Source organism: Excalfactoria chinensis, chromosome 2 (genome assembly GCF_039878825.1).
Source record: "Excalfactoria chinensis isolate bCotChi1 chromosome 2, bCotChi1.hap2, whole genome shotgun sequence".
NCBI classification, from domain to species: domain Eukaryota; kingdom Metazoa; phylum Chordata; class Aves; order Galliformes; family Phasianidae; genus Excalfactoria; species Excalfactoria chinensis.
Genome location: NC_092826.1, coordinates 125,741,423 through 125,755,430, shown reverse-complemented (window position 1 = coordinate 125,755,430; position 14,008 = coordinate 125,741,423). Strand labels below are relative to the sequence as shown.

The 14,008-nt window shown below is 39.6% G+C and overlaps 1 protein-coding gene across 15 annotated transcripts in view; it reads right to left on the bottom strand.

Moving 5' to 3' along the window:
* Positions 1-14,008, bottom strand: part of KIAA1217 (KIAA1217 ortholog) — a 337,137-nt gene that overhangs the window by 19,126 nt on the left and 304,003 nt on the right. For all 15 annotated transcript variants that reach the window (XM_072328265.1, XM_072328271.1, XM_072328264.1 and 12 more), the window contains 3 exons: positions 8,205-8,380; positions 538-668; positions 152-299 (listed from right to left, as the gene is read on the bottom strand). In XM_072328265.1, coding sequence (XP_072184366.1) covers positions 152-299; positions 538-668; positions 8,205-8,380 — 455 coding nt within the window. The remainder of the gene's footprint in view (positions 1-151; positions 300-537; positions 669-8,204; positions 8,381-14,008) is intronic.

The window sequence follows — 14,008 nt, the reverse complement described above, 5'->3', positions numbered from 1 at the left end:
GGATAATTGGATTTCCCTTGAGGAAGCTCTAGGAATACACTCTAAAATGCTACAAACGAGTTGCATTTCTCCACACTACTTGGGGAGAAAGGAAGAACACAAACCCAAAATGCTTGAGGAAATTCTCTGAGTTAAAAAAAAGATACATCACCTTCTGAGCATAGTGAGGATATCTGTCATGCTTCGCACACGTTTCAGTAAGCTGTCTAACTTGTGTGGTTCTTCCTTTAGGAATCTCACGGCTTCTACCTCAATGCGGAGGATCGCACGCATTTTATTCTGCAGCGTCGGGAACTCTCCTGCAAAGACAACAACTGTGAAGCTGAAGAGGAAATCACAAAAGCCCCTGAGGAAAAAACAGATGACAGGGTGATAGCTGAACAGTAGAGTTTCAGCCTCTCTCCAGGGGCCATGCAACAAGCCCCTAGATCCTAACTTTAAATATGTCACAAAAAGATTATGCTCTCCGATTAGAGGCTGTTTTCAGCTACTGTGGTCAAAAGAGAAAAATCAAAACAAATAATCATAAGTACATACCTTTAAGGGTGGCAACAGCTTCTCCCACTTGACGCAGAAGGAAGGCTCCATCTTCAACATCCTTCAGTGTAACAGCCTTGCTGGAAGCAGCAGAGTCCCTCTTTAGGTCTTCAACAAACCCCTCTAGCTCACTGGCAAAACAAGAGCGGACATGAAATGCAAGCAGGACGTTATAATCAAGTATATGAAAATGAATGGATTAAACTAAATCAGAAACCTCAACTGTGGTATCTTCAAATACGATACCACAGGATGAAAAAAACCCAGCAAGCCACCATGATGAGACAGGAGGCTCCTGGATGTTCAGACCCAAAGCACAGGCACCTGTAACTTGCCCAAATCATAGAATGGCTTGGATTGGAAGGGACCCAAAGAATCATCAAGTCCCAACCAGCTGCTAAAACCACTGACTTTTCTGATGCTGCACATGTGCAGAGCAGCTGTGCTACATTGGGCCAATGGAGTAATGAAACACATCCAACAGCCAGCCCGCTGTGAATGCAAATCCTAGAGAGGTACATACATGCTATACTGTGACATCCAGTACTGGTTTGCACTTTATATTTTCTCACAGCTGATGACATGCAAAGGAAGGCACAACAGCGAAGTGACAACCAAAAAACTGGTACTCATGGTCCTCAGACACAGGCCTGTTTAGCAGCCTGTTCCTGCTGGACAGGATACAGCATCCTGTTTCCACAAATAGCCAAGATGAAACAGCAAGTTGTGCATTGTCTACAGCTCTTGGTCAGCGTTTGAATTAACTGATTAATCACTTTAGATGATTTTTTTTCCAATCAGGGATATCCCATGCTTCCTCAGGCTTCACCTGGTTCTTCCTCTATGCCCTTCGCAATGCCTTTTCCAGTGCTTCCTCGCTTCACATGAATTTTCAGTCATTCAAGCATTCAGACATACAAGCTTTATTTTCTAGGGGTTATGGAGCAGGGACATTTGTTTTCCTCCTGAGATTAAGACCAGATTGCTTTAGCTGGAGTTTCCACATAGAAGTTATCTCAAAAGTAACTGAATTTGCATTATACGCAAATAGACAAAACCAGAAGAAGTGCCTAGGTGAACATTTCAAAAGAACCATCTATTGAAAAATGTCTCTAAACGAAATCTGCCCCTACTGAGATACTCCATTCACTAACAGGAATATGCTGAGAAGCAGTTTAATCGCGTGCTAGAAAACAATGCAAAGCAAAGTCCGAGGTGTCAATCAGGTACCATTTTAACTTAATTCTGGACTTCATTTCTTGCATTCACTCAAGTCAAAGCCTTGCAAGGTATGGGCTGATTGTCAGCAAAGAAATAGCAGAAGACTGCCTTCCATGAGTCTTGCATTTCCTCGTATTTCCCTTCTGCCAACACTGCTATGAAAATCCAGTTGAAAATTACTCATTTTCAGCCAGGCCACTTCAAATATCCACGTCAATGAATAAGGGGAGGACAGGAGGAGGAGCAAGAGGGGAATAAAAGTCCAGTAATGGGATAAGCAGGAGTAAAGCCACTGCAGCACCACCCTGAGTTTAAGGTTGTTAAAGTAGAAACATGGTCACAAAGAACAATAAATGACAATACAACAGCACTTTCTACACTCAGAGAAACAGGAACAGTAACAGAATCTGAATTTAAAATGAACACAGAAAAGAATTAACTTCAATCTAAAAACTTCAGAAACTATGAAATATTTCTGAATTAAGAATCACAAATTGCTTCTGAACGTGGGTGGAGATAAGTGATGCTCTTCCCATTTTAAGATTAGCTCTCCTAAATACTTTGCCTTGAGAAAGACTGGGACAGCCCCGATTTCCACTAGCACAAGCATACTTGCAGCAAACAACTAACTGGACCACACGATGGCAGCAAGGGAACATTACTTGCAATACATTTCCAGCAGAAGAAGATGCAATAATACAGGGGTCTGCTATCCCTGTCTCTGCTTTGCAATAAAGAAGGGTGCAGATCTAAACCCGGAAGGAGCGGGAAAAAGAGGTAACTCACTACAGAGCACTTTATAGTGGAGGATGCTGCCCTCCAAAATTATGTTCTGCAGTCCTGCACCTTCTTCATCCTTCACATGTGGATACTTTGGGAATCACAGGGTGAATCCATCCTGTCTTTGCACTTTAGCATAGGAAAAATACCTTTCTCTGACATTTGCATCCCCCAGGCATCAAAAAAGGCACACACAGAACCTTCACTTTTTTCACAGGCAGAAAGAAATGAGCAAACACAGAATTATGGTAGGATGTTTTGGTAGGCTTATGACTGCCAGAAATACAGGGATAAAGGAAAGACATCCAACTAACTAGCAAGCAGTGTCCTTCTGTTTTGTTCTTTGAGTAGAAATGGATAAAAAACCTTTAATTCCATACAGTGATCCTATCAAACATGACAACTGATCCTGATATAGCTCAGAGGATACCATATTATACTGCTTCATCTTGTTAACATTGAGGGAAGAGAAACTTCATCCCTCAGGAGCCAAAGATTTAAACAGATGGAAGTCTCCAGTGTTTCTCTTCTGTAAATGGGAAAAACACTTGGTTTTATAGATTTGATTGTGCAAACCCAATTAACAAGACATCACCTTAAAGCAGTTTCAGAAGGCCAATACATGATAAATGATTTCTCTGTTTTACAGAGAAGAGACAAATCATTATGCTGAGATCTTCCTTCAGGCAGAAAAGCATCAGAGGATCTGTCTCAGATTGTCAGTTTGTTTTGTAACCTGTTCCACGGATACTGCAAAATGAGTAGCAGCAAATCACTCAGACCAGATGGTATTTGCCCCGGAGTTCAAAAGCAACTCAAGGATGAAACAGTTGAACTATTAATGCTAAGCATCTTACTTCTTGATTAGAATTTCTTTGGCACTAGAGTAGTGGAAAGGGTCATAGATGATAAAAAAAACAATTTAAAAAGCGAGTGGGGTAATCTCTGGTGAGACTGACATCTTCAGGCTACTGTAATTGATAGATGGCATAAAAAGGAATGAACAATAAAGAATTAGTGGACCCGTGGATTAACATATTGTGTTAATGTGACTTACGTAAAGAGCTTTCACAAATCCAGATGGTCATTTGAAGAAAACAGCAAAAGCATGGGGACAAGCTACAGCCCGAATGACTTTCAGCAAGGTACCTAAGTAAAAGCTTTTAAGAAAGAAAAGTTGCTGTGGGACAAGAAGGGAAATTCTCTCATGGATATAGTACTGCAAATAAAGGGATCAATGAACAGCTTACTCAGTGAATGGAGCTCACTGGTGGATTCCACAGGGATCTGTGCTAGGGCTGGTGCTTTTCAACATACTATAAATGATTTAGAAAAGAGGATGAATAGTATCATCAAGAAACCTCCAACAGATAATAAATTATGCAGGGGAATGAAAATGAAAACTGACTGCAAAGTGCTGCAGATGGATCATCTGAATTTAACTGACCAGGAAAAAAAAATCCAAACACTCAGTTTACACCTAATAAATGTAAGGTAATGCTCACATGAAGAAGAAAAATAAACAAAACCAACCAACCAACCACAGAAAAAAAAAAAAGACAGAAACCCCAACAAACTCCCAAAACCTAAATTTTTATGCACAATTATGAACACTGAACTGATAATCAGCCCTCATAAGTGTGATACTGGGTTTGTAATGGACCACCAGAACAGGGAGACAATCCCCATGTCACTGCATGAAGTCCTGGTGCAGCCACATTCGTACAACTTCCGCAGGGCTCTTCTCTTTTCCCAACCCCATCTCACAAATGTACAGTAGAGTTAGAAAGGCTACAGAAAAGAGGATGATGAAATGTACAGAATAGCTTCTACATGAGGAGTAACTAACCAGACCGGGACTTTTCAGGCTGGAAAAGACATCATCAGAGTGTGGGGAATCTCAAACATTATGACTAGATGAGAAATAGTGAATATTCTGCCCTGCATAATTTAAAGAGTTTGAGGATTGATTGACAGATAAGAGATTTTAAAATTAGAAAGAGGTTCATTACAGAATTCCTCCAACTTGAAAACTATACGCAACAAAATGCACATACATTTATAAAAATGCATACTTTCATGAAAGGTAAACGATGCCTGCAGAGATTTGGATATGAATGTGCCATCTCTCACTTGAAAAATCTCTGAGCTACAAAGTCACTGAAATGAAGGAGATACACTCTGAGCATGTTGCTCAGCGTTGTTCTTATATTACCTCTTAAGCATTTGCTACTGCTGGCTGTCTGAGCATGGCTATTCTTACAAGGAAGTCTTCTTAAAAATAATATACATTATAAGTTGATACAGAATCAATCAGATCAGAGATGGATATAATTTAAATACTCTGCTTATAAAAACCTGTCTATTAAAGTGCTTATAATAACCTACAACATAATAAACCACTAATAACTGTAACGTGTTCCTTACCACAGAAATACTTTATTAGGCAATATGTCACACTGTCACAATTTGCCCTTGGTCTGGTCAATCTTAAGTCTAGCATCTGCAACCCAGACAGAATAATATATGACATCTTTAATGTTGGCAGAAAAGGCTGGACAGTAAAAAACTTCTTCAGTTAATTCTGAGTATATGTTTCTCTGTTACAAGTGAGTACAAACTCTATGTTCATCAGTGTTCCTTGGTTTCCCTGGTTTTCATTATCTATCTCTGAACTTTAATCCTGCTGCAGCTGACACACATGGACACAATTCTGTAGGTTTCATGTAGAGCTGATCAAGAGAAAACTTGTACTGAGGTGTCCGCTGACATCTTTGCTCTTTACAACATGAAAACACCCATATTTTTTAATTTTAATTTTCCAGTGGTAATCTTCAGGCTTGCAGGAAAAAGAAAGTTTTTAAGCTAAGATTTAAAAGACGAAAAGAACATTCCTTTTAGTTCTTTAGACGGAGCTGAAGCTCATGCTACAGAACACCAAATACACTTTTGCAAGTATTGCCTAAGTCCTTAAGCTCTGTCTTGCATGAACTCAGTCTACTGATTTAGATCTATGATGCAGAAAAGGTGAAGAGGGCAACAACTATTGAACTTCAAGTATTGTTATCAGATGTGCTTTTCTTTCTGAGCACCGATCCTGCAAGCATGCAAATACATGATGAAGAAATTCCACTGGGCATGAAGAAAAAAAAAAACAAAAAACGTATGATTTAATATTTGTTTCCAACATACCTCCAAAAAGATTAAGCTACCATTTAAATCTAATGAATGATTTAAGAAATCTTCCTGTAACATCAGCAAATGAACAATATTTTCCCATTCAGTGTTAGCTGCAAAGTAAACTGGCATAGCACAAAATGCACTTGCTTCACGAAGATGCTGCCCTTAGATAACTGAGCTGAAGTAGCACAGAAGCAGTGGAGACTTTGTAAGCACTGAGAAAACACAACCATACTGCAATCAAAGTGGTATCTAAATGAACAGCTGTAACTAAAGACATTGCACTTGACCTCACGAAGAATCCATTTTATGAGGCAATGCTATAAACAACTATCACACAAATGTTTGTGGTTTTTTTCCGCAGACAGCAAACAATCCAGAAACTAAGCAATGAGAGACATATATGAACAAAGTGATGAACAGCAGGTGAATTACTTGGGGCTGAAACACTATGTTAAGACTACAAACCTGCTGAGCAGCTTATATATACTAACATGGACTACTGCCGCACACAACTTTTCTTCACAGAAAACATATACTCCCTCAGAAACACTGCACTTCGTCTTTGCAGATGCACAATTTTTGTTACAGATCATACTCAACTGACAAAACACTGATCAAAAGGGAAGATTTACTTTCTTCAGCTGTCAAGAACTGCACTCCTGTGGCTCTTCAGTTATCATTTCCAATGAAAGTGGACTATAAAACTTCTCGGCATTACGGAGCCATTCATCTGGTGTGAACTACATGTAGTATGAGAAATAATTATTTAAATAGTATTCTACAAATGCGAGTGTTAGAACTAGTTAAACTGTTAGTTGATTTTAGCCTCATCTTGCCTCCTGACTGTGAACATGCTGAAACAAGCAACTGGATCCCACCAGTCTTGGGAGGCCAAAGTTTTGGGAAAAGAAGTCCTACAAAAGATCTTTACATGGAAAACAAACAAACAAACAAACAAAACAACAACATTTTTGAACTGCAGTTCACTGTATGGAAATCCCAAAGAGTAAGTCTTACTCTAAGAGTGAGTCTCAGAGGTACAATGGCACTGCTAATTACAATTCAACTTGAGTCCCGTATTTAGGAGCTTCCCCCACCTCCCCATGCAATAACTGAAGTATTTACTATTGAAATCTGACGTTCATACTTACAGCTTGGAAGGAGGGTGGTTATCAGTGGTGCATTGTCTAGTTGGATGCTAGTAACTAGCAGTATACCCTAGAGGTCAAATTGGCATCCAATCCTATTTAGTTTGTTTATGACCTGGATGATGGGGCTGAACGCACCCTCAGAAAGTCTGCAGATGACACAAAGCTGTGAAGAGTGTCTGGTAAGCCAGAGGGTCATGCTGCTATCCAGAGGGATCTGGATAGGCTGAAGGAATGGATGGACAGGATCCTCAAGAAATTCAACAAGAGGAATTGCACCTGGGGTCAGCCAGCTGTAGTAGCCTGGCAGAAAAAGCTCTCTGGAGGTGTTCAAAAAAAGGGTAGATGTTACACTGAGTGATGTGGTCAAGCGAGCATGGTAGCAATGGCTTGACTGCTGGACTACATGAGTAGCCAAGTTCCTTTCTAAGGTGCTAGTACCAGTACAAGAGGTGATGAGCACAAAACGAAGCCCATCACCATGTGTGGGTGACAGAACATTGGCACAGGTTTACCAGAGAAGTGGTGGAGCTTCCTCCTTAGGGGGCTTCCAAAGCTGCCTGGATGTGGCCCTAGACACCTTGCTGTGAGTGGCACTGCTCGAACAAGGGTTAGACCAGGTGGTTCTTTCCTGCATCAGCCATGCTATAAAAGCTAATCTCGTTACCTTCTTTTGCATCCATTTGTTCTTAACGAAACTCCTCTGCTTCCCTAAAATGCTATATGAAAAGCTGAAGAGGAAAGCTAGGGTAAGGGGAGTCTTTCTGAAGATGGAGGTGATCTTGTTCCTTACAGACATCTGTTTCCTTACAAAGGACTTTTGAAGTGGCTGAAATCTTCATACTGGTAGGAGTCGTCCAGTGAGCTGTGCTAAGCAGGCCTCCTAGTCAGGGACCAAGGATTTGTACAACACAGATCTAGCTCTACAGATTATATGAGGACTAGGAAACATAAATAAAAGAGCATGCACAGAACCAGTTTCACTGTAGACAGCGGTGAAAGATAGTATTTATGGACCCAAAAGAAAAAGAAAAAGAAAAAGAAAAAGAAAAAGAAAAAGAAAAAGAAAAAGAAAAAGAAAAAGAAAAAGAAAAAGAAAAAGAAAAAGAAAAAGAAAAAGAAAAAGAAAAAGAAAAAGAAAAAGAAAAAGAAAAAGAAAAAGAAAAGAAAAAGAAAAGAAAAAGAAAAAGAAAAAGAAAAAGAAAAAGAAAAAGAAAAGAAAAAGAAAAAGAAAAAGAAGAAGAAAAAGAAAAAGAAAAAGAAAGAGAAAAAGAAAAAGAAAAAGAAAAAAAAGCCAGTCAAATGCAACAAATTCTAAGTGTTTTCTCAACTCACCATAATTTCTTCACAATCTTTTCTTCCTCGCTGAGGTATTTCTGCCTTTCTTGTTCCACCAGGTTGCGCTGTCGCTGCACAGGATCTTCAAGCCTCTTCACTGTTTCAAACATTTTGCCGTTGATTTCCAGCTCTGCTTTCTTCACCATTGCCCTCAGCATCTCCTGGTTCTGCAGCTGTTGCACAAAAGAAATCAACTTCAATTTCTCCTGCTTGACTGACATCCCTGGCAACAGAATACATTGCAGAACTCAGAAATAGGTTGGGATAAACACAGCCCTACAGCTAGAGTGACTTTTTGCCTTCTTCTCTCCCCCTTTAACTTTACCTATAGACATTATTTCATGAAGAAATCTTAGAGGTGAGAAAAGCCCACATTCACTTAGCTTCTGAAGTGTTTATCTAACTTTCAGTTGTGAACAAGAGATGTTGGGTTCAATACATCACCTTCAGTGTGTAACTTCTGTAGGGATTTTGACCCCTTTATAATGTTTAGTCCAGCATGAACCAAGTATTAATCATGCCTCACCAGAATGCTAGAAGCCTGACTTCTACTTTGTGCATCTCTCTTATTCCTATGCACTGCATTGCATATGTATGCCTGCTGGATAGTCACACACATCAATGTCAGAGCTGCAAGGCACTGTCATTCTCAGAATGGAACATTTCACTCTCTCAAGTGGCAGAGAAAGGATTGTGTCATCCAGTGTAATTTGGTGACAGACAAACTCATCTGTGAAATAAAAAACCTCCCTCAGCCACCAAAATAATCCTTTAAAATACATCAATTTTCTGAAAGCTGGCCATTCAAACTTCTTTCTCAAGAGATCTATTTGTACATTCCTAGCCTCATGTTAAGTAACTAAAATGTTTCTTTTTAAACTGATATTAAGTTTGTAGAACAAAACATAAGTAAAAAAGCAAACTAGACTGTACTGTGTGGATAGCCCTAGTGTAGCTACACTCAACACTCACACAAACAAAACCTGCTTAAGTCTTTTACGTAAATCACAAGTTTGCACGAAGCAGTAAACAGGGTTCCATCCAGTCACAACTTCAGGATACGGGCAAACAGAAAACAACTCTGCCAGCCCTGCAACAATCTGATACTGCAAGATTTTCAATAACATCTTGGGATACCAAATGCCATTTTTACAACTAGCAATCAATCCTTCAGCTGCCTGCTAGATCTTTCAGCTTAACAGGCAAACATAAAAAGGAAAAATACTGCTTAATGGGAAGAATCATAACAATGGGTTACATACAAGGCAGCAAGACTTCTCTTGTAGTTAAGAGAATTCCTGGGAAACAGAGGAACAAAAGTCTCTGTCAGATTGTCCTTTCCAATCAGTTCATGAATTAGAGGAGCAAACTCAGTTCTCCAGGCTTTTCAGTCATTGTGCCTGACTGCCTTCTCCAGTGACATGACTATGGTGAGACGGATGCTTCACTGAGAGTGTTCAGAGGAGACCGGGCTGTGACAAGCAGGAGGTGTCAGCTCAAAACACAGCCTAAGATAAGTGTAAGCAGTAAGGGGAAAAAATGAGGCTGGAAAACGTTTGAAACAGCATGGATTTATAAACATTGTCAGCTGCTTTGTACTAGACAGCATTCTGTTGAAGAACAGACTATGTACATTTTTCCCTGTCTCGGGATTAGTGTTTGGATTTGATACATTAAAATCTCTTACAGTGAGATCAGGACAGCTATCTGAGACAAACATTTCTTTCACTGTGTCATATTTGCAAGAGCAAAACACAAATAAATTAATAAATGAGGGAATGGGCATGTAACACTTCATCCATACTGTTTATTCACAGCTCATTAAAAAGTGGGGAAATCTGACATGGAAATGTGAAATCACTTATCTGAGGTCAAGGAGAAGGCCCAGAGTCAAACTTGAGCTTCAGGTGTCCAGAATTTCAGACCTCTACATATATACCTCAGCTGTGTGACTTCCAGCATAGCAAAGTGGGGTTTCTGTGCTTATGTGGGCATGCATGCAGTAGTGAAAACGCTTATTTGATATGTTCACTATGAGGCTGCATACTTATTATAGTGACATCTACAGTTAAGGCATTTGTCACTTCAATTTACGTAGTTCTTGAGTAGCATTAGAACGTTTCATTCATTTTATAAAAAGTTCATCCGTTCCTGATAACAAGATTAAGGAATAAAAATATAACTGATCAATATTTCAAAAAGCAGGACTCCTTAGCCTCAGTGTTCGGAGGGGGCTCTTGAAGTTTGGGAAATGACTCACCTTTGTGTCAAAGAGATGTTTTAGCTATTCCTATGAAAATTCATCCAACAACTACCTACTTCTGACAAACATAGGTTTATTTATGGTTGGAGAACAGGGACAGAAGATGAGAAGAAGGAGGTACAGATGGATGCAGGTAGAGAAAGTTAAGAATCAATGGAAACCAGTAACCAGGAGTTCAAGCAGGGCAGAGTGACCAGCCAAAGGACGATGTAAGGCAGAGGGAGCAGGAGTAAAGAGCTACCGGTGAGGAAGAGGAGGCGGTCTCTGGCCTCTATAGTGTATTTCTCTGCACAGTTTGGAACTAAGCTTGACTCCCATTTTCCTCACAACTACCCCAGGATTGAAAATAACCTGATAACCAGCCCAGTTCACTTTAAACCAATTATTATTCATGAGACAGGCAACTGAAAAACAAGCTATCAATTCATAGCCCTGCTTCTCATTACGTGACAGGCATGCCCTTTCCAGTAGGAGCATGTGAGGCCCTGATGGGAGAGGCTTCCAGGCCACCCACCTCCCAGACACACAGTGCACATCCACAAACAGGGACTGACTTCCTGAAGCTCAGGATCTCTGCAGAATCTCATTATTTAATTCCTGAAGTTTTTTACCATGCATAGATTAAATCTAGTCTCACCAATTTTATAATGCAGTTCAAAACATAATTGAATTTCTAATTCAAAATTACACTTGTGAGACTATTTGAGTATCATGTACCATTTATGACAGCATTATTATTACATTTTCTATCCTTTTGGCAGCACACATTTCCCTGCAAGTGATACATTTACTAAGGGAAAAGCAAGCATGCATGCACATTTCTAATGCTGAACCTTAATCAGATCTAACTACTTCCCCTTAAAATATCTTCAATTAAAGAAAGGTAGGAACAGACATAAATTTTGAAGTACAGACAAGCTAACGATAATATACCATGAAGATGTACCCTAAAGGCTTGCTTCAAACCTGCCACCAAAGGCTGTCATCACCTAGGAGTGCAGAATGAGCTACCCTATTGTACTCTTCACATGCTACAAGCTTTCCAACAACAAATACATACAGAACACAGGCAATGAGGAAAACACCACATCATGAAACTAGGCTTCCTTGAGTATCTCTGAAAATCAGAGCGCTTAAAGAATATACTAGTGGACTAGCAAGAAGGTATCTAACGTCTTACAACTGCTGTATGCAGATTTCATTGTTTCAAGAATCTCTGTTTAAAACCCAACCACTGGATGAAACAGTCAAGCTTTTTGGTTGTATCTGCTAACATACACACTTAACCGCTGTGTGAATCCATTCGACTGGATCAATTCCTGCTGAAAATGTTTTAAAAAGAGGATTTTGCCATAACAGACAAAGGGTCCTTTTCACCATGTGTTCCTCTGATTCTATATAAAGAACATGAATAAAAATTTACAATGATATCATCAATTCAAAACTGAACCAGAGACAGCATTAAGTATGGTTTTATGTCCCATTCTTGCTTCTTAGCTATCCTGCCAACTTTTGTGCCTGTGCAATCATCTTTTCCAGTTCTTTGGAAGTATTTCTTATTGACTGTCACTGGATGAAAATTTCACACAAACAGGAACAAACTGACTGACAGCCCAGAAGAAACAGTCAAACCAAACAAATATGAAGTACTGCCAAGGACAGTATGCACATAACTTGGGAAAACAAACAAAAAAAATACTCCTTTCCTTTTACACAGAATTATTTTACACACACACACACGCAAAGAAAAAGGAGCACAATTCTCACACACACACACACACAAAGGAGCACAATTCTTCCCATCACAGTGTGTGATATTTCAATACTCTTTAGTTCAAAGCTAACTGCTCCACAAGCTGTGAACTCTTCTACAAAATGCTTCCACCCTTTCAGGAACATCATGAAAACAATCTCACTCTCACGGATGTTATTTCTATGTAAGATGTGCAAGCTTCCCTTAAGCTACACATTTGTCCACATACTTTTGGCATAAGGCCCCCATATTTGCCATCATTTTTGAAATAAGGGAAGACAGACAGATTTAATGAGCCCACTTTGGATATGTCCTTTCTCTCCCTTCTTCAGAATTCATTGGCAGTGATCATTTGCTCAGACGGTACAAGTTTCTTTGCTCCAATATACCCTAACAAAAGCAAGATACGTAAGCAAGGCTACTGCTCTGGCCAGAGCCACAGAGACAAGCTGCAGCTGGGGAAATGTCACCTCCTTGGCAGGTCAGCCCTATGAGAATAGTACTTTGATTGCAACCAGTGCAGCACTTGCTGTCTCCACCCTATTTTGCAAGGCCACATAGCAAGTGCAGCCGGTGGTCATTTGGCATGCTGAGTTATGGAAAGACAGAGGAGTTGCAAGTCTGAAGTCAGCTTTACTGAAAAAGTAAAATCATGGGAGCTGTATGACAGGCAGAGGTCACCCACTTGACTCAACTGCTTGCTCCAAACACCTTCTAACATCTCTTCATGACCAGCAACTGAACATAGGAACTTGCTACAGGACCTTCCGTCTCAATTACATTTTCTTTACTCTGTTGTTTACTTCAGCTTTATGCTCCTTTGCCCCATGGCTGGTTCATAATTCAATTTCTTTTAGTTAAAAAATTGGAAGTAAAATGTGCCCTGAATTCTGAATCCTATAATTATTATTCTGCTCCAAAATTCATCAGCAAATCAAATGAGATGGACACGGCACTGTTCCTATATTCAAAACCTCCTTAGAACTAACAGCAGTAGCTGCAGCCGTACAATACCAAACATGTGATGTCATTTTCCAGACAAGGAGGACTGGCAGAGTACTGCAGTTTTCCCCACTGTACGCTTTGTCTTACAAGAAATTGCTTTAGCTCTTCTTACATCCTCTGAGACAATACACAGTGCTTTTCAGTTTCTAATTAAGTGAAGGTACAGCTGCATATACTTGTTTTCAAAGTGTCTACGAAGAACAGCACATATTTATGTTGGTAGCATGACTGTGTATGTCAACAGATAGTTTTAGTTAACTCTTCATTGTTATTATTGTCTCTTGTAGGTTATCAAGTCTTGATGTTTGTCAGGAAGGTACAGGCAAAAATGTGAATTCAAGTATGGCACAACAAAACTTTGCAGTAACTTTTGAAATCATCCTTTCCCCTAGCTGCTTGAGTTGGCTATTCTTCTTCATTCTGTAAATACAGGACTCAAACTCTGGCTTAATGCATACCTACTGATCCTCAGCTACATTTGTTTCCTTACATCAAAGCTGTTTATTCAGAAACTTGAAAGCTGTCTGAACTATAAACAGTATGGATCAGGAACGTGGCTCTTCCAACATGTTTATACAGCACGTAACATAGCAGAGTCCAAATTGTAATCACAGACTTGATATTATTATAACATAATTGCCACCTTGATGTCTAGAGTCAATCAACAAAGCTAGAAATCAAGTTATTTCACTATATCTGAGCAGCAGCAGTTACCCTGAGCTACTTCTCATACCTCTAGGACTATTCAAATGGCATATACTGGTGCAGCAGTGTTTTTGT